This window comes from Malania oleifera, chromosome 3, assembly GCF_029873635.1.
Source record: "Malania oleifera isolate guangnan ecotype guangnan chromosome 3, ASM2987363v1, whole genome shotgun sequence".
Lineage (NCBI taxonomy): Eukaryota > Viridiplantae > Streptophyta > Magnoliopsida > Santalales > Ximeniaceae > Malania > Malania oleifera.
The window spans coordinates 112,359,265-112,381,375 of NC_080419.1; the positions used below are offsets into that span (position 1 = coordinate 112,359,265).

Here is a 22,111-nt window from a genome sequence, read left to right on the forward strand (position 1 = left end):
ATTACGTCAAACTCGTACATACTAAATACTACCAAGTTAGCCGGTAGTATTCCTTCCTCAATACAAATTGGGTAACCTTTAAGTATTTTTCTACATACTACCGAGGTTCCCGCTGGTGTAACCACAGATAACTCAGTTTCTAATGGCTGAGTCTCTACCCCACATGTTTTAACATAAGCCGTAGATATAAAGGAGTGTGTCGCTCCAGAATCAAATAATACTACTGCTTTCTTGGAGAATATGAGAAAAATACATGTCACCGCGTCATTAGTATTTTCTGCATCTCTTGGAGTGAGGGCATAAACACGCGTCTGAGCGGTGTTCTGTTGATTATTGTTTCGAGGTATCTGGTTGCCTCCCTTTGTTGATTTGGGTTGTAGGAGTTGTTTTGTGGGCATTCTCGTTACAAGTGATCAGTTTTACCACATCGATAACAGACCCCTAATCCGGTACGACACTCACCCCCATGTATTTTGTTGCATTTTGGACAAAGGGTGCTTTGTGCATTATTTGGATTTCTCGTTGTTTGCCCTTACCCCAAATTATTGTTGTTGTTGTTGTTATTGTTGTTGCTCATTTTCCAATGTCCCTGATTTCTACCAGAGTGAAACCCTTGTGGCATGGGCTTCTTTCTCTGGTCGAATATTTCTGCACTCCTTTGTAGACTTTCTTCTGTCATCGTTACTTTGTTTACTAATTTGGAGAAGTCTTTGACCTCGAGTACTGCTACCAGTTCATAAATCCTTGAGTTCAAGCCTTCTTCAAACTTTCGGACTTTCTTTTATTCATCCGGAACCAAATATGATGCAAACCGGGATAATTCAACGAATTTTGCCGCATATTGTTGTACGTTCATATTTCCCTATGTTAACTCCAAAAACTTCTTTGCTTTAGCATCTCTAGTGGTTTTGGGGAAAATCGTTAAAAGAATACTTCCTTAAAACGCTCCCACGTAAGGATTGTTGGATCTGGTCCTTCCTTTAGGAGTAACTTTTTCGAGTTTCACCAGCGTTTGGCCTCGCAGGTCATTTTATAGGCAGAATATAGCACATTTTGTTCGTCCGTGCAACAAAGGACTCGTAGTATTTCTGCCATTTCTTGCATCCAATCTTCTGCAACATTTGAATCAGCTTTTCCCTCAAAAGTCGGAGGGTGCATTCGATTGAACTATTCAACCGTACAACCTTCATGGGTTGGTGGACCATTCCGTTCCTTGGAGTTCTGCAAAAATTCCGCCATGACTTGTGACATATCACGCAACACAGTAGTAGCATTGATGTCTTCTCCATTGCAAGTCCCCATATTATTCTCGTTTCCTTCAACACTCACGTTGTTGTTCTTCGGGTCCATTCTGATGGAAAGGACCAGAGTTATTTTAAAATCATAACCTTATCTTTAAAGTTTAATCAAGGTTATATGCAAAAAAAAAACATCTTAATTTACCCGATCTTACCCACATCATGGTTTACGTCTATGCTCTAGTAAAATTATTTTCTAAAGTCTACAGAACCTATAACCTATGCTCTGATACCAAAATGTAATACCCCAAACCCCGAAAGATTTGGTATGTTTACTTTTTACCATTGATTTACAGCGGAAGTAAATAAACTCAATTATTATTATTAAACCAAAGCACTAATTAAACGTATTACAATCATTTATTTCAAAAGAAGAAAAATTACATAAACATAATCATCTAGCATCATACTAATATTTCGAATCAAACTTTCTTTTTATATTCCCACCCGCATGCTTGCTATGCCTGATTTCCGATATGCCCTTCAGAGTTATCTGAAATGTAAAATACGATTGGGGTGAGACAACGCTCAGTAATTAAATAAGATTATTATTAGTGTGTGGCCAAAATGAACTTTTATAATTTAGTAAAATAATATTTAATATTATAACTTCAAAATTGTTTTTAAAATAAATGTAAATTTAAAAATTTCTGCATAAAACTTTTACCATCAACTACAACAAGAACATTTTATAACCATATACTGTAACTGTTAAATTAAACTTTTAACTTTAGAACTGTAACTAAAATATTTAATTATATACATATATATATACTTTTCCTTATACATTTCCTCTAGATCATCATTTAGGCACAAAAATGGCTCTATTCATACAAACATATATTTTTCCTTCAAATCATCAATAACTCTATACACGTAATTAAATGTGTATATACATATATTGTAAAAACCACCCTTAGGCCTATTAGCCGTAAGTCATGTTTATCCCCATGACTGGGTTGTGCGATTCGTAGACTAGACTTAACTGGCTAGCCGGCCAAACTAAATCAACGTACATAATCATTAAGTGAGATTTTTCCTATTAAACTCAGACCCGACCCAGGTGTGCACTCAGGAGAAATCCACTACCATATAAAACCACTCTGTAAATAATGTGGGTACACTCTGATTCATTTAATCTTTAAGCTGCGGTACCGAGCATTCGTAATTTTCTGTATCGTCTGATCCATAAGGGGTTTTGAAAATATCTTATTATATAATTTATATAATTAAAATAATATCATGAAAATCTCATTTTTACTCATATTTTCGTAAAATACGCAACGTAAAAATCAACTTATGTCATCTTTACTCATATTTTCGTGAAATATGTAACGTAGAAATAAACTCATCTCACACATTTTTCGTGTTAAAGATATTTTCTTGAATAGAAATTAATGCTGTAAAATACCCGAGGGGCTTAAAACATTTCTTAACTCAAAAATAAACGCAAGCATATTAAAGATAAAACTGGTATAATTAAATATGCGTAAAAATAAACTCGGGAGATTTTTATGAAAATAACTAACATAATCAAAATTTACTTACAAATAAATTCGGGTATAAATTTTAAATAAAAATTTAACATAATCAAATTTACTTACCACTTACTTAACCTTGTCATACGGTCACAATGAATATCTCTAAAAATGAGATCGGAAAGAGTTGGTGAGTGAGAATTTTAATTATAACAAAAATTCTCCCTCCACCACTAATTCTTTCACTCACCAATCCTTCTCTTCTCTTGGAAATTTTTTGTGAAAAATGAAGGTTAAGAGTTTCCTATTTATAGGAAAATTTTGAGGAGGAAAATTACATTTTCAAAAGTGTGGGGAGAGGTGAAATTTTAACTTTAGATTTTTATTATTTATTATAAAGGAAGAAGCAAGTTCGAGTCTGAGACTCGTGTGGGCTCCACCCAGTCATGTGGGCCCCACATAGGGTACCTATTTTATTATTACTATTTCATCATATATTTCTACAAATTATGTCAGTCAAAACATTATTTTATGTATATGTACTTATTTACGTGTACAAACAGTGTCTAATGTGATACCCCATGGAAAAAAACTTAAAAAGGATTTGATGTTACTACCCATATCAACAAAGTGCACCTTTCTTTTCGGGAGCCTTCTCATAAAAACTCCACGATTAAGCGTTCTTGGCTTGGAGTAATTTTGGTATGGGTGACATTCTGAAAGTTTTCTCAGGAAGTGTGTGAGGACAAAACACACTAAAAAGGACACGTGTTGATCTGTAGGACCAGTCATTACTCCGATAAGATCCGCCCCCCTGTTGCTTGTTCCAGGTAAAGGAGGAGAGACGCAGTGCTCACTGGCAAACCCAGGTTGGGGCATTACAAAATGGTATCAGAATCGATTACCCAACCGGAAGTGTGATGAAATTCACATCGTCTAGGTTTGGAAATGTGGATTCATAACGAGGACGTTGCATTCTGTAAGTGGAGAAGAATGTTATACCCCGTGGAAGAAAGGCTTAAAAAAAATTTGATATTACTACCCATATCAACAAGGTGTACCTTTTTTTCGGGAGTCTTCCCATAAGAACTCTACGGTTAAGCGTGCTTGGCTTGTAACGTCCCAACCTGGATCTTCCAAGGAGCACTGCATCTCTCCTCTTCCACCTGGACCAAACAATAGGGGGCAGGCCTTATCAGACTAATGAGTGCCCCCACAGACCAACATGTGTTTTTTTCAATGTGTTTTGTCCTCACTCACATACTTCCTGAGAAAACTTTTCAGAAGGTCACCCATCTCAAGATTACTCCAAGCCAAGCACGTTTAACCGTGGAGTTCTTATAGGAAGGCTCACGAAAAGAAAGATACACTTTGTTGATATGGGTAGTAATATCTAATCCTTTTAAGCCTTTCTTCCATGGGATATCACATGCTCCCCCACTTAAAGAACGCAACGTCCTTGTTGCGAACCCACATTTTCAAACTCAGGCGATGTGAATATCATCACACTTCCGACTAGGTAATGACTTTGATACAATTTGTAACACCCCAACCTGGGGTCTACCAGGGAGCACTGCATCTCCCCTTTTCTACCTGGACCAGACAACAGGAAAGTGGGCCTTATCAGACTAATAACTGGCCCCACAGACCAACACGTGTCATTTTCAATGTGTTTTGTCCTCACTCACACACTTCCTGAGAAAACTTCTCAGAAGGTCATCCATACCAAGATTACTCCAAGCCAAGCATGCTTAACCGTGGAATTTTTTATGGGAAGGCTCTCGAAAAGAAAGGTGCACACCTTGTTGATATGGGTAGTAACATCTAATCCTTTTAAGCCTTCCTTCCACGGGGTATCACAACACCTATGTATGTGTTATGCCAGAAGCTTAAACATTTCAAGAAGGTTTTGAAAAAATTCCACAAAAAGCATTTCTCAAATATTAGCAGAATTGCTGCAATTTGAGATCAGCTAGCACAAGCTCAATTGCTGCTGCATTCTTCCACTCCTAAAGATGCTCTTGCAGCTGCAAGCATAAAAGAATCTGAACTTTTGAGACTGTTCAGTATAGAAGAAGAAATTCTGGGACAAAAGTCAAGAGTTGGTTGGCAAAATGGGAGATCAAAATAATAAGTTGTCATCAATGATGGTGAAGGATGGGAGGTCAAAAGCCTGTATAAAGTCCACTCAAATTCAGATGGTAAAATTGTGAAAATTTTGAGAAAACTACCAAGGCTTTTCTTGATCATTTTGATAATCTTCTTGGGAGAAAGAATAAAGATACAATTGCTTGCGGCCCTACTTTCCTTTCCTTACAAAAATACTTAATTTTACCTGGGATGTACATGCCAAATCTGTGCTGGGCAAAGAAATGGATGACAAATGAGATTAAAGCAGCTTTTTTCTCCTTCTCTGATGACAAAGCTGCATACCCAGATGGTTTTAATGCACAATTTTCAAAAGCTTTCTGCGCAAATAGGAGGTGGCAATGTTTCTAAAGATATTCTATCCTTCTTTAAGGATTCAAAAGAGGCATACAACTTTCCTAATTCTTAACCCCTAGGTCAGGAACCCCAGCAAGCCAGGTGACCTTAGACTCATATCTCACTGCAATCTCATCTATAAAAAATGTATCACAAAGATCATGGCAAACAGGTTACAGCAAGTTTTGGTCCATTTTGTCAGTCCCGACCAAACAGATTCATTAAAAGGTAGGTTTACTCTGGCGAAAAAACCTGGATAAAATTAGACCTGCAAAAGGCTTTTGATTCACTGAGTTGGGAGTTCATCCTGCAGGTCTTCAAGAGCATTGGTACACGGTACACCTCAAAAGTTCATTGCTTGGCTTAAAGAAAGAAGAATGCTTAACTTTTCCTTCATTCTCTGTTGTTATTAAAGGTTCCTCTGGAGGCTTTTTTAAAGGTCAGGCTGGTGTTAGACAAGGGGACTCAATTTCCCTTATTTGTTTCTTATGGGAATGGAGGTCCTCGTTTGACTCCTTCATCAAGCTGCTACCAAAGGAGAGTTATCACAGTAAATGCAGTAAATGGGAATCACAAATCTATGTTTTGCTGATGACTTCCTAATTTTTGCCCTTGAAGATTTAAAATCAGCAGCTAGTATCGAGTACAAGCTGCAACTCTTCTGCCATTTCTCAGGCTTGAAATCAAATCCTACAAAATCAGAGTTATTTTGGTCCAGGATTCCCGAAGACAGTGTCCACAATATTACGCAGCTGCCAAATACTCTAATTGAAAAACTTCCAGTAAAAGACTTGGCACTCCCTCTATTATCCAAGCGAATTAACAAATATGATTGTGACCTGCTGCTGGAAAAGATTTCAGCCCATATGCATACTTGGACTCATAAATATCTCTCATTTTATGAGTGACTCCAATTGATCAATTCTATCCTTTGCAGCATACAAGGCTACTGGATTTCAGCCCTCTTTTTACCCAAATTAGTCATTAAAAATCTAGGAAGAAAATTCAAGGCATTCCTATGGAAGGGAATGATTGGAACACTTCCAGTTGTAGACTAAACTGGAATGATGTCTCTTTGTCATTGAGTGAAAGAGGCCCTGATTTAAAACTCTCTGATGAATGAAATGAAACTACAGCTGCGAAGATCCTTGGGCACATCAATTCTTCAAAGCACTTCCTATGGATTGTGTGGTTTCACACCAACAAACTATATAGTAGAAGTAAATAGGAACTCAAACCTCGCTGAGTTCCACCCATGCCTGGAAAAGGATTTTAAATGTCCAAACAAAAGCCTACACTTGCTTTAAGGCATTGGTTGGAGATGGCAGAAAAAACTCGAAGGCCATGCTTTAATATGGAAACCACTTCCCAGTGAGCTGGGGCTCCCTCCTAATGCAAGAGTGGCAGACATGATTTAGTGTCAGAGCTGAGATTGGCCTAGAAGGCCTTCACTCAATGTTCTTTGCTTTCAAAGACAATCTGGATTTCTTTCCTAGTTCAGCAACTGAAGATTCTATCATTTGGAATTTAACTCCTTCAAGATGTTACTCATCCAAAGCTGCTTGGAACACATTAGACAAACAAATCCCAAAGTCTGCTCAGCTAAATATGTATGGTTTAAAGGCTGCAATCTTAAGCGTTCCTTTATGACCTGGTTAGCTATTTTGAATAGGATGCCTACACTTCAAAAATTAACAGCCTAGAAAAAGGCTTCAAATGATCAGTGAAGATTATGAAATGCTTATCCCGAAGATAGAATCAAAATTTTACTCAGTTGTTCCGCTGCAAAACAAGTCTATACTAAAGCAGCTGCTACTCTACACATCTCGAGATCTTTCTCCTGCTGGGAAAATGAAATCTCCTGGTTATCCACATGAGAAAGAACCTCCTAGGCACCAACAGCAAGCTTTTATGGAGAGTTGCTGTCTGTAATATATGCATGCAGAACCGAAAAAAAAAAAAATATGACCAACTCTCATTCAATATTGAGGCTGTAACAGAGGCCATTTTTATGGACAATAAAGCCAAGTGCGGCAATAGGATTTTCCTAATTCCTCTAATTCTTTATAACGGAGTGCTCCCTTTTGATCTAATATATTCTTGCTTCCTTTAAGGAAAAAAAATACACTTGCTAACAAAGCTAAATGAAATGTTAATCAATTTAGATTTTGGAAATGGAATACGATAACTTGGATGGAGATTGATAATCCAATGATTACTTTGCTTAATCAATGAACAAGTAATTTTTACATGTGCCAAGGCTCTTCATCAACAACAGTTCAATAAACTTTATTGGAGCCGTAGAAACAGGTCTCCACGTGTCAAGGATTAAATTCTATCTTTCATAAAGCTGGCATCAAGCAAGTAAATAAAAAGAAAATAGATAAAAATTAAAAAATAAAAAGAACGCTGCAGGAAGCAGAAGCTAAAGTAAAACCTAGGTCAAGCGCTTTCAGAAGGTGAACTTTAGTAAAAGTGAAATTATTCCACGGCAGTCAGTGATGGGGGCCCTTACCTTCTGGGTCTGTTAGGGTGTAATCAGGGGGCTTTTCTATCACCTATCTCAGTCTTCCTCTTGTGCCAAACATAGAGATAAGGGAGTTAGGACCCTGTCATTGAAAGATTTGAGAAAAACCCTCATAAGTTGGAAAAAGAATCAATTATCAAAATGCTTACCCTCATCAAGAGCACCATGTCAAACTATTTTAGGTCTCTCTTCCATATCCCTAGTTCAACCATGAGATTAGAAGGAACTCAAAAGAGGTTCCTTTAGGGAGGCACAGGTGAGGAATTTTTAAATATCATTTTGTTACATGGGGGGTGGTAAAACAACCTTCACAAAAAGGAGGGTTAGGACTTAAATCTCTTTCTCTACTTTCAATAAGGCCCTCCTTGGGAAATGGCTCTGGAGATTCATGTAGGAGAAGAATCATTTTTAGAGGGAATTCATTGCCTCTAAATATAGTCCACACCATAACGATTGGGCCTCTGGTGCGCAGAGCTTATGGTGTTGGTGTATGAAAACAGTCATCAAGAGAGATGGAATACTTTTTTCTCTCATGTATTTTGGAGTGGAATGGGGAAAATGTTTTATTTTGGCATAATTCTTGGCGTGGCAAGTACCCACTTAGCACAAAATGCCCTTCCATCTTCAGTGTGGCCTGTGACAATGAAGCCCTTATTAGCAAGCACCTCCAACTCACAGACCATGAGACTTCTGGAACATTCCCCTGGCAAGGAATGCCTTTGAAAGGGGAATTGATAATCTTTCAGAGTTTTATGTTAGCCTATGAAAATCCAATGCCAAAACACTACCAATGATCCCAAATGGACCCTTTACAGTCAGATCCTATTTATAAATAACTCACTTTTTAGGCAGAAACCAGCAGCCATTCCCCAGGGAGCTCATCTGGAGAGCTGCAGCCCCCCAAATATTGCTTTCTTCACATGAGATGCAACCCTTGGAAGGTCCCTTAACACTGAGAACCTAACTACTTATGTCTAAAACATGCTGAATTTGTTGAGCACATCCTCCTTGATTGGTCCTCGACTAGAACCTTTTGGAACTTGGATTTCATTATCAGGCAGCAGTGGGTTACTACCAGAACAGAGGAGGGTGAGTTATGGGCTTGGAAAGGTATCCAAGCCAGCAAAGTAAAGAGGAAAGCTCTTTCCCTCATTCCCCTTAACATTTTTTGGCTGGTGTGGAGGGAAACATGAGGATGGAAAGGATCAGCTGTGCCCCTTCATGATGTCAAAGATCATTGGATGGCTACTCCTAATTAGCAGAGTGTACTGTTTCCGAATGACATGTGTAATCCTTGAATTTTTTGACACCTTGCAGTGAGGGTGATGTGCTTTTGTTAGTTTGTTCTTGGGTGACATCCCCATGATGCCCTTTGTTGATCTTTCTTTGCCAATCAAAATCAGCTATGCCCCTTCATGTTGTCAAAGATCGTTGGATTGCTACTGTTTCTAATTGGCACAGTGGACTGCTTCTGAATGATATCCATGTAATCCTTGATTTTTTGACACGTTGCAGTGTGGGTGACGTGCTTTTGTTTGTTTGTTCTTGGGTGACATCCCCTTGATGGCCTTTGTTGATCTCTCTTTACTGATAAAAAAAGTTAAACATCTCTTAAGCAAGCACAATTGTTAAGCATGCTTCAAAGTTAATGTCCAGTAGCCTACCCCTTCTAATTATGTTATATGGAACTAATGATCTTCTCTTTTGTTCACTCTAGTGAGAACAACATCATCCTTAGACAACCATAACAGATTGTGTGAGAGAACAAAATATGTAAGGGAAAAAGAATAACATCTGCGATTCCAAAATATCATTAAAATAACGTTGTATATAAGCACACAATAAATAAAGTTACTTCAATTTGCATGATAAATCTTGAAGGTAATCACTAACCTGTGTTGTAGGTCTCCCCTTTCCTGAAAAAAATCCAGCTATTAATACAGCAAGTGGTGTAAGTCTTTTTAGTGCAATATACATTGGTATATTAACTCCTTTCAGGCTTGCTAAAGCAAATGCCACATTTGCATTGTAGAATAGTGAGACTGGAAAAAGTTTCTTTGCAGTTTCCATGTTCACTCCTTTTGCTTTGGTGTATCCCATCACTCGACCAAAGTGTATGAGCAAAGTTGTTGCCAATTGCTAAAAAAAAAAAATTACGAAAGGTTAATCTCAATTTATAACAATAACTTAGAAATCATATATGCATCAGTCAGCTAATCAAACATAAGGTGTTCTATACAGTTGTATAAGAAATACCTGCAGAGTGAGAAGAGTCATTGAGTGCGCATACTGCATAAGCACTGCCTTATTGATAAAAACCATGGCCATTGAGGCAAACCCATATGAGAGAGCAGCAGCCAAACTTTATTGACACATGATTGCATCATTATGTACCAACAAAAAAATGAAAATAGTATAAGGAAAAATGTGTAAGATACTTCACATCTTGTTTGATTGAAAGTTGATCAGGGAAGTAAATGGTTCTGACCAACAACACATGGATCCATATATTATGACCAAATATAAAATACACCTTAAAATGCACTACAAATGACTCATAGTATGAGTTCCAGCAGACAATTCAGCCCTTTCAAATAGTGCACCACACAGTACTCAATGTAATTTTTTTCAGCCGAAGTTCATTTTGCTGCTGAGAAAATGTAAGAAACACCAGTAGAAAAAGTTATGAATACTATATATCAATTGAGTGCTAAAAACCTCAGATAACTTAAGTCTCAGCCAGATTAAGCCTATATACCGTGGCTTACTAAAGTGAACCTTCGGCCTTTTCCTATGAAAACAAACATAAGGAGTTATTCAAACTATATAAGCGTGTGTTTGTATAATGTCACTGAAAATAGAAGGGGAATTAATTAGCACAAATGTTTTAATATGGAAAATGAAAAGCCTAACGAGGAAAACATCTAAATTCGCGATAAAATGCGTCCACGCCATTGCAATCGTACTTCAATACAACAAAGAAGCAAGTCAGTAAGAGGCAGACTGCAATACCTCAAAAATGGAGTTGTTTCTGCATCGCTTTGACTTTCCATGGCCGACAATTAGCTCGAAGGACAGAGAAAACAGCCTCTACGCACCGCAATTCACCGGAAACAGAGACTCCAATCACATCATCAAAATTTCTAAAATACACCACAAAAATCAAGACAAATTCCTGAAATGAGAGAAACCCAGAATCAAATCAAGAAAAATGGGAAGAAAAAAAAATCAGCGCAAACAGATCGATTAATCCGAAGCTTACCCGATAAAAACGAAATTTAAATCACATAATCCGATCCGTGACAGGGGAATAGTCCCAACCACGGGATGCAACAAATCAATGAATTAGGTCTTCCTTTACATGTTTAAATCTATTGATTTTTGGGGATTCCTTCCGAGTTCTTGGATGAGATCGAGGAAGAGGGTTTTGAAGAAGGGTTTTCGAGCAACAGCTGTTGAAAAGCGATACTGCTAGTAGCCGGCATGTGGAGTGGAAGGTAGAAGCGCATAGCATATATATATATATATATAATAAATGAAAATTAAAGTAGTGAAAAAGCAAGGATTCACAGAATTCGTAGCACCAACAAGAATGTCAATCTCAATTTGAGAGAGAGAGAGAGAGAGAGAGAGAGAGAGAACAGCTGGCGTGAGAAACTTTGCATGAAGACGCAAAACCATCGGCATTGGTCGTGGAATTGGCACTTCCCGTCATCCCAACAGATAAGTGTTGACACAGACGCATTCTCCTCGAGTGGGAGACACACTCTCTCACTCTCTCTCTGTGCGCTTGCTATTATTATTTTTCGTATTGTTGTTTGTTTATACTTCTGGGGCCCTGCTCGTACACAGAACCGTTTTGTAAGTATACCCTTTCTGTTAACGTTGGGGAAATGCTCTCGTTCCAACTGAATAGCAGCCGTCTCCTTTGAATTTTCCAACAGTTACACAATGTGTCTTTATCATCTCATTTTATGTTGCTTGTATCAAATTGCGTTCTCTGTGTCATCAAAATCAATTCTACTTCCTACGTTGTGAACTTATTAGGATCTATTTTTCTGGCCTAAACCATCTTTATCGACTTCAGTCGCACACTTCCTTCAACTATTAGCACATCGAGAGAATTACTTTAAGTTACTGACCGACTCTAATACCACTTATTAGCATTGGGGGAATCTTCATGGTAGGTGTTGGAGTATAGTCTCTCATATTGACAAAATGGAATTAAAATTAAAGGAGAAAAAACTAAAAGTAGAAAAGGCAACTGAAAAGAAAAATTAGATTCTGTTATTTTTCAGTTTTTCTGTTATTACTTTAAGTGTATATAAATACTAGCTTACTCCTTGTAAATTCAGTTGTTCAATTTAAATTTATTCCTCTGTTTTCTCTCTATTTTCTTGTCATCAAGTTCTTGACATGGTATCAGAGCAAGAATCAATCTTGCTTATGCAAAATCATTTCTTTTCTTTCAGATTGCTTCCTCTTGCATCCTGAACTTGAATTCAGATTTTCTTACCTTGAGTTCTCTGCATTCTGTTCTCAATCCTTCAGATGACTCTTCTAGCCCATATTTTCTTCATCCCAGTGATAATCCAGGTGCTCACTTGGTCTTAGAAATTTTTGTGGGAGACAATTACATTGCTTGGAGTCGCTCGATCACCATAGCCTTGACTGTCAAGAACAAGGTAGTCTTTAGTGATGGTCTGATCACTGCTCCTCCTACTAATCAGCATGTTAATCACACTGCTTGGTCGCGTGCCAAGAATTTGGTACTTTCTTGGCTCATGAATTCCATTTCTAAAGACATAAGAAATAGTTTGCTTTATGTTGCATCTATTGTAGATTTATGGAATAAGTTAAAAACTAGATATTTGAGAAGTGATGGCCCAAGAAATTTTCATCTTAAAAAATCTTTAAGTTGTATAAACCAGAGTTCATCATCAATTACAGAGTATTTTAGTGCCTTTAAGACTCTTTGGGATGAATATGTCAATGATAGACCATTCCCAACATGTACTTGTGGAAATATGGCTTCATTTACTTGTGATTTGTTCAATTTCTTGCTACTTCGACAGCAGTCAGATTATGTCTTGAAGTTTCTTGTTGGCTTAAATGATTTCTATGCTTCAATAAGGAGTCAATATATATTGATTGTTGTTCCATTGCCTAGCATGGCCAAAGTGTTTTCTTTGCTGCTTCAAGAAGAAAATCATATGCAACTTACCAATTCTGCGAGCACTGAAACACATGCTTTGTTAGCAAAGTAATTTACTCAACCTAATCAGCCTATTCAATCCAAGTTCTCCAAAGAGAAATCGAAGAAATCCTCACTGCATTGTACTCATTGTGGCTACAATGGTCATACAGTTGACAAATGTTTCCAATTGCATGACTATCCCCCTAGATGGACTAGACCTAAAGGAAAAAAGAAATCCTCCCTCTACACATGCAGCCATTTCAACTAAAGAGGTCTACATTCAAAATAGTAATGAGAACCAAAGGTTTTCCTTAACTGCTAAAGAGTTCAATCAGCTTCTAGCACTTGCCAATTCAAATTCATCCACCTAGAATACTAATTCATCTACAAAGCCTGTGAATTTAGTCACTACTCCTCAGTTTTCTAGTAACACTTTTACTCAATGTAATTTTGCTTCTGCCATGTTAAATTCTAATTTTTCTTGGATCCTAGATATGGGTGCAATAGATCATATGATATGTTCACCTCTTATATATTCCTCTACCCTTAAACCAATTACAAATTCTATTAATCTTCCTAATGGACAAATTGTTCCAGCATCATACACTAGGATAGTGAGTCTCTTTAGCACATTGCATTTAAACAATGTTTTATGTGTTCCTAGTTTCTTATTCAACATTTTATCTATTTCTAAACTAACCAAAGAATCTAATCTTTGTCTATCTTTTTTTTGGCTCTTATTGTCTCTTACAAGACCAATCAATGAAGAAGATGATTAGGATTGCATTTGAAAAATAATTACTTTACCATCTATCTCAAGCTTCCTCGAAAGCTCATTCCTACCATCAATATCAGTTTAATTATTCTCCATGTTTTGCCTCAGCCACTACTCAAAACCAATTATGTAAGAACTCGAGCCGTGATAGGTTGGTTGAATAAATAAAAGAGGGATAAAATTAGAATTTGAATAGGCTTCGTCGATGAAGCTAGAGTTTGTCGACGAAGACCTTGTATCTCTCATCGACGAAGTTCAGAGGCTCGTCAATGAGGAGAAGCCAAGGGGTTTCGGAAAACTGGAGATCCCAGACTTGTCGACGAGGTCTTGATCTTGTCGACAAGAAGACTATAGAGCCTCGTCGACGAGGATGCAATTTGTCGACAAGAAGTGTAAGAACCCGAACCGTGATATATGGGTTAATTATGTAAAAGAAGGGTAAAATGGTAATTTGAGCAGAGTTCGTCGACGAGGCCAAGGTTCGTCGACGAAGTTTCTTCTGTTCTCGTCAACGAAATTCAAAAGCTCGTCGACGAGGGATGCCGAGAGGTTCAGAAAAATCTGAAATATCCGGCTCGTCGACGAGGCCACCTCTTCGTCGACGAAGGTAACGGCAGACTTGTCGACGAGGACATCAATTCGTCGACAAATCCACCCAATTCAAAGGCCTTTAAAAGATATTTTGGGGTTACTTCTTAACTAAGATTTGGAAATTCTCTATCTCTCTCTCTCTCTCTCTCAAGAATTTAGAGCACTCTCTCTCTCTCCTCAATTTCTTCGCCGTTCGTCGCCTGAATTGTAAATCGGACGTTACTGCAAGGATCAGGGGAGATTTCTCTATGTATCTAGCGGATCGGAATTCTGTTTCAAGCAATTTTGGGTTTCGGGCTAAAATCGAGGTAAGGCTTGGTTTTCGTTTCTGATTTAGTATATGTATAGTAGTACGAATTGTAAGCATGTATTGTACTGTGGTTTGTAGGTTTTGGAGTCTCGGTTCATAGTTTTGGGGACCGTAGAGTTCGTAGTTGGAATTCGGGTTAAGGTAAGGGGATTCTATTTATATCAGTTTATTTTCGAAATCGAGATCGGTAAACTTGTAGGCTACGATCGTATGTATGTTTTGGCTACTTATTTGGGGAAATCTATTGGGTGAAAATGCGGGATTTTTGGGTTACAATTTTCTGGAAAATTGGGGATTTCGGGTATCATCTCTACTTTGTTTGGAAAACTATTGATTACGTTGAAACTGTATTATTGAGGGGATCGTAATCCATATTTACATAAACTGTATACTTGAATTTGTAAACGATATGATTTTTCATAAACCAAATAAGTGTGGTATGTATAGTTGTATGTAATTGTTTCAGGTATGTTGTAAAATAACTATGTGGCGACTTATTACCATAAGCTGATATGTATAGGAGTATGAGCTCCAAAATGATTCCAGGTTTTGTGAAATTGGCTAGTGGTGGCTATTTACCATATGCCGAAACAGCTATGTGGCGGCTAATTATCGTATGTTGCGCCATGTACTGGCATGAAAATCGTGGGCGAGAGTGTCTGACTCTATATCCGAGGGTGTGAAATATCACTATGTCATCCGGCTGGTCACCGAATGGTGTGAGCCACCCTGTATGGCAATGTAATCGTTGTGAAGCTTTGAGTTCATGGAGTAGTTGCGTGTCGGCAATGTAATCGCTGTGAAACTTGAGTTAATATCATAGTTGCGTACTTATGTGAGCTACATCATATAGAGTAATGTAATCATTGTTGGGCCTCGGTCGTTGCAGTGTAGTTGTGTATGTAGCAATGTAATTGCTGTGAGACTTAGGTTACCTTGTGTAGTTGCGTATGGAGCAATGTAATCACTGTTGGCCTTTGGTCATTGCAGCGTAGTTGCGTGTGTCGCAATGTAATCGCTGTGAGACTTAGGTTACCTTGTGTAGTTGCGTACTAGTGTGACAACATTGATCATATGTTTTGGGTATCGTATGTATTGGAATCGTTTTTATGAAAATACTGGAATTGTATGGAATTGTATGCAACTGTATGAAAATGTATTTGAACTGTATCGTATTGTATGGTGTTATATTTTATGTAAAATAACACTGGTATGCTACACATTGATATAACTTACTTTCTTCCTTACTGAGAGGTAACTCACCCTGAATGTACGTACAATGTTTTTCAAGTCCATCACGTAGCCGTGTTTAGCATCTTAGCATTTAGAAGCGAGGGTGTCATTAGCTACTACGAGTACCTGTTAGGTACGAGTTTTTGTATCCGGGTTGTCGGGATGGTTTTTTTGTAGGCGCTCGGAGTATGTTGTAACTATGGGAATGTATATCCTAGTGTTGTATAGACTCTAGTATGATACTGTATATGTATAAAATACCGTATTTCGCTGCGTATCTGATGAGTATGGATTTGTATGTGTATGTGTATAGGGCATCTGTGTACCCCACGGGGTTGGACCCTTATCGTATCATGTATGTTTGAATTGATACAGAGACATGTTAGGTTACTATATTCACACCTGGGACCCACCTACGGGTTCGGGGCGTGATAGCTTAGTATTAGAGTTAACCAGGTTGTTAGGTCTTGTAGACTTGGTTAGGAGTATTGATGTGTACATACCAGAGTATAGGATGTAGGAAATAGGTAGTGTTGGTCGAGGGTTGTTCTGTTGCTAGATCGGGATTTGTCAGTGGTATTCTGTGTTTTTCCTAAAATGACGATTCCAATAAAGGCAGGGCAAACCATTGATGGATTCGTGTCAGTGTGACAGGGCAGGCTTAGACCTGTAAGAGTAATAGTTGACATGATTAGGTCTATGATTGTGTTAACTGCGTATAATATAGGAATTATAACTGATTCCTATTCTATTTCATAATAGAGCCCAAGGATAATAACTTGGAGAGTGGCTCCGAGGAGACAGCAAACGATGAGTCTCCTTTTGTGTCTCGTGGTTTGGCGAGATAGGTGATCCGAGAGATTGGACAGAGTGTTAAGAGGCACGAGAACTCTTCTACTGATGCGGGGTGTACCATTGAGAGGTTCACACGCATGCACCCTTTGACATTTACGGGAGGACCTGATTCGATAGTGGCAGAGGATTGAGTTGAGAAGACTAAGAGGATTTTGGAAGTTCTCCACTATAATAACCCGAAAAAAAAATTTAAACTAATTAATTAATTAAAAAAATTAAAATTAAAAGTAATTATTGATTAGCTAATCAGTTAACTATTATTAAATTAATGTATTAAATAAACAAATAAAGAAAATAGAAAAAAAAGAATTATATTTAATTAAAATTATCTATTAGTAATTAATTAGTTAAACATTATTAACTTGAATTGATTAATGTAAGTAAAATGGTGATTATATATATATATATATATATATATATATATAAGAATATGATATATAAATATAAGTATATGATATTTAAGTTAAAGTAAGTAAAAAAAAAAAAAAGGAAGCTAGAAGCTTCCTTCAGATTTCAAATTGAAATTTGAAATCTGAGTTGATGCAAAGAGCTGCCCCCCCACCCTATAATTCCTTCGTTGTCTCCGTGAATGCCTCTCTCTCTCTCTCTTCCCTCATTTCTCGGTGAATATTTGACCGATCGGAAAACGGAAGGTGTCGTTGGGTTCCTAAGTCCGCCACCGACATTTCTACTGGCGGATTTGTCATGGGAGTGGCATAGGCACCATTCCTAGGGAAAAGTATATTTTCCCTAATTTCTCAATTTCTGATTAAATTTACTGTTGAATCGACGATCAGGCACCACCATGGGGTCCTAGTCGTGATTGTCGTCATTTTGACATAAGTAAAGTTCCAATTGGGGTTTTCTAGGCCTTACTTCAAAGTGAGAGTGAAATTTTGGAAATTTGATAATTTGACTAAATTTAAGAGTATATTTATTTATTTAGAATTTATGACCATAGGAAATATTAAAATAATATTTTATTTAGGGTTAATTTAATGGAATTAGAATTTTTGATTCAGGATCCGGGTGAGCGCCGCAGGTATTTTTTGGGATCCCCATTGGCGTAGTTCAAGAAATCAGGTAAGGGGGAAATTTATATATTAAATTAGGTTTTTCATGAATTAAAAATGATTATGTGTTATTTATATATATATATATATATATATATTTTTATGTGGGTTTAAAATGTCAGCCATGAAATTTATGTTTTTTAAGCCTAGGATTGTTGATATAGTTATGTATATGTGAAAGTGAACGAATGAAAGTGAAAAGAATTTTTTGATGAATTAAATAAGAAATGAAATGTATTTTGAGCATATAAATGTTAAATGTGGGTTGGCTTATTTTATGATAAATATGTATGAATTTTACTACTAAATTGTGTGGCATGAGAATCAGTGCAAATTATATGTTAAATGTATGAGATGCAGGCTAAGTAAGTAAAGCAATGAGAATAAAATATGATATGGACAATGTTGTCTGTGTATGTTAAATGCAACCATGTAAAGGTACGACAGCTGAAAGTCAGGTTAGCAGATTCTAGCGCATTTCTATGTGGACTAACTGTAGCAGATTCTAGCGCATTTTCTATGTGAACTAACTGATGATGGCTAAAGAGCAGCTGTAGTACAAAGGAATGAAAAGAAAATGTTATAAAATGAAATGATAAGGAATGACAATGCAATGAAATGAAATATGAAATGTGAATGATACAAATGGGAAAAAGTCACTTAAAGTGAAACGCAAGGAAATGTTAAGTTATAAATATGAAAGAATGTGAATGACTAAAAAACGATGGAAAAAATGATGTATTATGATATTAGAAATATCTATGTATGTAAAACATGTTACGATTGGGTGAGACATACTCTTCGCCTAAGGGCTTGCTGAGTAAGGCGAGTGCACTAGTAGTTTCAGATGTGACAGTAGTTGCATAACGCACTAAGGCAGAGGGAACCTACTTGTATGGGCGGGTAGAATTCCCTATCCTTAGGGCCTTTGCTGGTAAACTATTGTTGAATGCGTGAGTACGAGATCAATTTAACACTTGAGGGCTTACTTAATAAGGTGAGTGCCCTGGTATGCTTAAATTGTGACCTTCGGGTTGCTAAATGTATCAGAGCAAAGGGGTGCTACTTGTATGGGCAGGTAATCACCCCTATGCACGGAAAATTTCATGGGTTAAAACTTTTGCATGTGTTTGGTTAGGAACAGAGAATGATTTCAGAAATTATGTTAATGATTTTCAAATGTTAAATAATATGTTATTATATAAACTCATGTTGGTCGCATACTGTTTAATATATTGTTTCTTCCCTTACTGAGATGTGTCTCACCCAAATATGAAATTATCTTTTTTAGGATTTTCTCAAGATCGAACTTAGAGAGCTCAAGATTTTATAGCATTTTTGGTAAATAGAAATAAAAAATGGTATATTTTTATGTTAATTTTGATATGTATATTTTATGTTTTATGATTTATGTTTTAAGTTTTATAAGATATGGATGGTTGTGAAACATACTGGTATTTGTGGATAATGTTTTGGAGACATGTATATATTTGAATACAGGTGGATGATTAATTTATTATGGTTGGTAGTTAGAATTAGTAAACTCTGGTATTATGTTATATGGAGATTATGTTTATGTTTTCCGCTGCGTATATGTTGATTATGGATTATAAGGGATTTTATCAGGTATAACGTGATGGACCCAGATTTAAGGGTTTGGGGCATTACATCCACTACACTGAGAAGCAGAAGATCTTGTACGCTACCTTCCAGCTGACTGGAGAGGCAGGGCGTTGGTGGACGGTGGTGAGTCTGCTAGAGAGGCAGAGAGCCGGTCCGTCTTGTATGGTGTGGGACCGCTTTAAAGAGGTATTTTTTAAGAGATACTTTCCGTTCTCCACTCGAGATGCGAAGGCTGATCAGTTTTTGGGCCTAACACAGGGAACTTTGATGGTGCAGAGGTATGCTGTCAGATTTATCGAGTTGTCTCGATTTGCGCCGTACTTGGTTCCAAATGAGCACAAGAAGTCTTGGAGGTTCGAGAGGGGTCTCAGGAAAGACATTCGCCGTCTTGTGGGGATGCTACAGATCCGTGAGTTCTCTGTCCTGGTGGATAAAGCCACCATAGTTAAGACCGACCTTCAAGGAGATGCGGTAGTACAAGATCAGGGGAAGAGGCCAGTATCTTCTGGTCCTCAAAGTGGTCCTTGGTAGGGGCAGTGGAAGAAGAAGAAGAGATACAGTTCCGGTTATCGGTAGAACACCGAGCGAAAGAGTTATCAGGGGGATCCATCCCTCACACCATGCGCCAAGTGCCGTAAAAGGCACAACAGTGAATGTCAGCCATTCTGGGGAAACTGCTATAACTGTGGCAAGTCGGGCCACATGTCACGGAGCTGTCAGGCGCCGAGGAGAGATACGCCTGCATAGAGCCAAAACCATGGGAATAATCAGATACCTCGGGAAAACTACCAGGAAACCACAACTCCGGCGAGGGTATATTCACTAACTCCAGCAGATGCGGAACACGCTGGGAACATGGTGACAGGTACCATGTTATTGCTTTCGAATAGAGCTATTGTTTTATTTGATTTGGGGGCAACCAATTCGTTCATATCTGCTAGATTTGTGAAGTTGTGTGGGGTTGAAACTTGTGTGATGAATAAGATGTTGTTTGTGACTACGCTGATTGGGAGTGTAACAATCTGTAGTAAGATGTTAGGGAACTGCCTAGTAGAAATCCAGGGAAGACTACTACCAGCGAACCTTGTAGTATACGACATGTATGGTTTAGATGTCATACTGGGAATGGATTGGCTATTCTCCAGTTTTGCAGTGATTGATTGTCGTAGGAAGGTAGTAGTGCTCAGACCTCCTAGGGAGCAGGAGTATGAGTTCGTAGGATCATGTGTGCGTTCGATGCCACAGATTCTATCAGCATTACAAACGAGGAGGCTACTCTTAGACGGGTGTCAGGGGTACCTAGCTTGCGTAAAGGAACCATCATAGGAGGAGTTGAGGCTCGAGGATATTCGAGTGGTCAATGAGTTTCTGATGTGTTTCCTAATGAATTACCCGGTTTACCTGCAGATTGTAATGTGGAGTTTGCGATAGAGTTGCTGTCTGGCAAGGCACCGATCTCTAAAGCTTCGTACCGGATGGCTCCAGTAGAACTTCAAGAGTTGAAAGAGCAGTTGCAGGAACTACTAGACTGGGGTTTTATTCGACTGAGTGTTTTGCCTTGGGGAGCTCCCGTATTATTTGTGAAGAAGAAGGACGGGTCGACGCATATGTGCATTGACTACCGTGAGATCAACAAAGTCACGGTGAAGAACCGTTACCCTTTGCCTCATATAGATGATCTCTTGGTTATGTCGTTTGGGTTGACCAATGCACCGACAGTGTTCATGGATCTGATGAACCGAGTTTTCCATGAGTACCTGGACCAGTTCATAGTAGTGTTTATTGATGACATTCTAGTATACTTGAGGAGTTCAGAAGAGCATGAAAATAATTTGAGGTTGGTGCTATAGAGTTTGCAAAAGAAGAAGCTGTATGCTAAGTTGAAGAAGTGCGAGTGAACCAAGTCATGTTCTTAGTTCATGTGGTGTCTAAAGGCGGTATCTCCGTTGATCCTAGCAAGATTGAAGTTGTGGTCGACTGGGCGAGACCGAAGAGTGTGCAGGAGGTTCGTAGCTTTCTGGGACTGGAAGGTTATTATCGTCGGTTCGTGGAGGGGTTCTCTAAACTGTCTGGACCTCTAACTCGATTGACCAAGAAGGGAGTTCAGTTTGAGTGGACCAGTGAGTGCGAGTAGTGCTTTCAAGAGTTAAAGCATCGGCTGGTTGTTGCTCCAGTTTTGACCATTCCTTTAGGGGATGGTGGGTTTGTGATTTATAGCAATGCGTCCCTGAAGGGTTTGGGATGTGTGTTTATGCAATAGGGTAAGGTAGTAGCTTATGCTTCTCGGCAACTTAAGGAGTATGAGAAGAATTACACTACGCATGATCTAGAATTGGTTGTTGTAGTTTATACCCTAAAGATCTGGTGACACTACCTGTACGGAGTTCAGTGTGAGATTTTCACTGATCACAAAAGTCTAAGGTACTTTTTCACGCAGAAGGAGCTGAATATGAGGCCAAGGTGGTGGCTAGAGTTGATCAAGGACTACGATTGTACAATCAGTTATCACCTGGGGAAGGCTAATGTTGTAGCTAATGCATTGAGTCAGATGTCAGAACGTGTAGTAGTATCTGCGATTGTAACTCAGTTTCACATCAAACGGGATTTGGAGAGCTCGAGTATAGAGTTGATGTCTGGTGATCATCAGGCTTTCATTGCTAGCTTGGT

General features: G+C 38.1%; 1 protein-coding gene across 4 annotated transcripts in view; it reads right to left on the bottom strand.

Annotated features, from left to right (window-relative positions):
- The window catches only part of LOC131151102 (UDP-galactose/UDP-glucose transporter 7), a 75,118-nt gene extending 63,548 nt beyond the window's left edge, over nucleotides 1-11,570 (bottom strand). Inside the window, exons 1-4 of one of the 4 annotated variants that reach the window (XM_058102301.1) lie at nucleotides 11,050-11,570; nucleotides 10,800-10,930; nucleotides 10,044-10,149; nucleotides 9,681-9,926 (exon numbers count right to left, since the gene is read on the bottom strand). In XM_058102301.1, coding sequence (XP_057958284.1) covers nucleotides 9,681-9,926; nucleotides 10,044-10,149; nucleotides 10,800-10,840 — 393 coding nt within the window. In that variant the 5' untranslated portion in view covers nucleotides 10,841-10,930; nucleotides 11,050-11,570. Of the gene's footprint in view, nucleotides 1-9,680; nucleotides 9,927-10,043; nucleotides 10,150-10,799; nucleotides 10,963-11,049 lie in introns of all 4 variants that reach the window. The other 3 variants (XM_058102300.1, XM_058102303.1, XM_058102302.1) reach the window with 3 other exon arrangements.
- Between the last annotated feature and the right edge of the window lie 10,541 nt (nucleotides 11,571-22,111).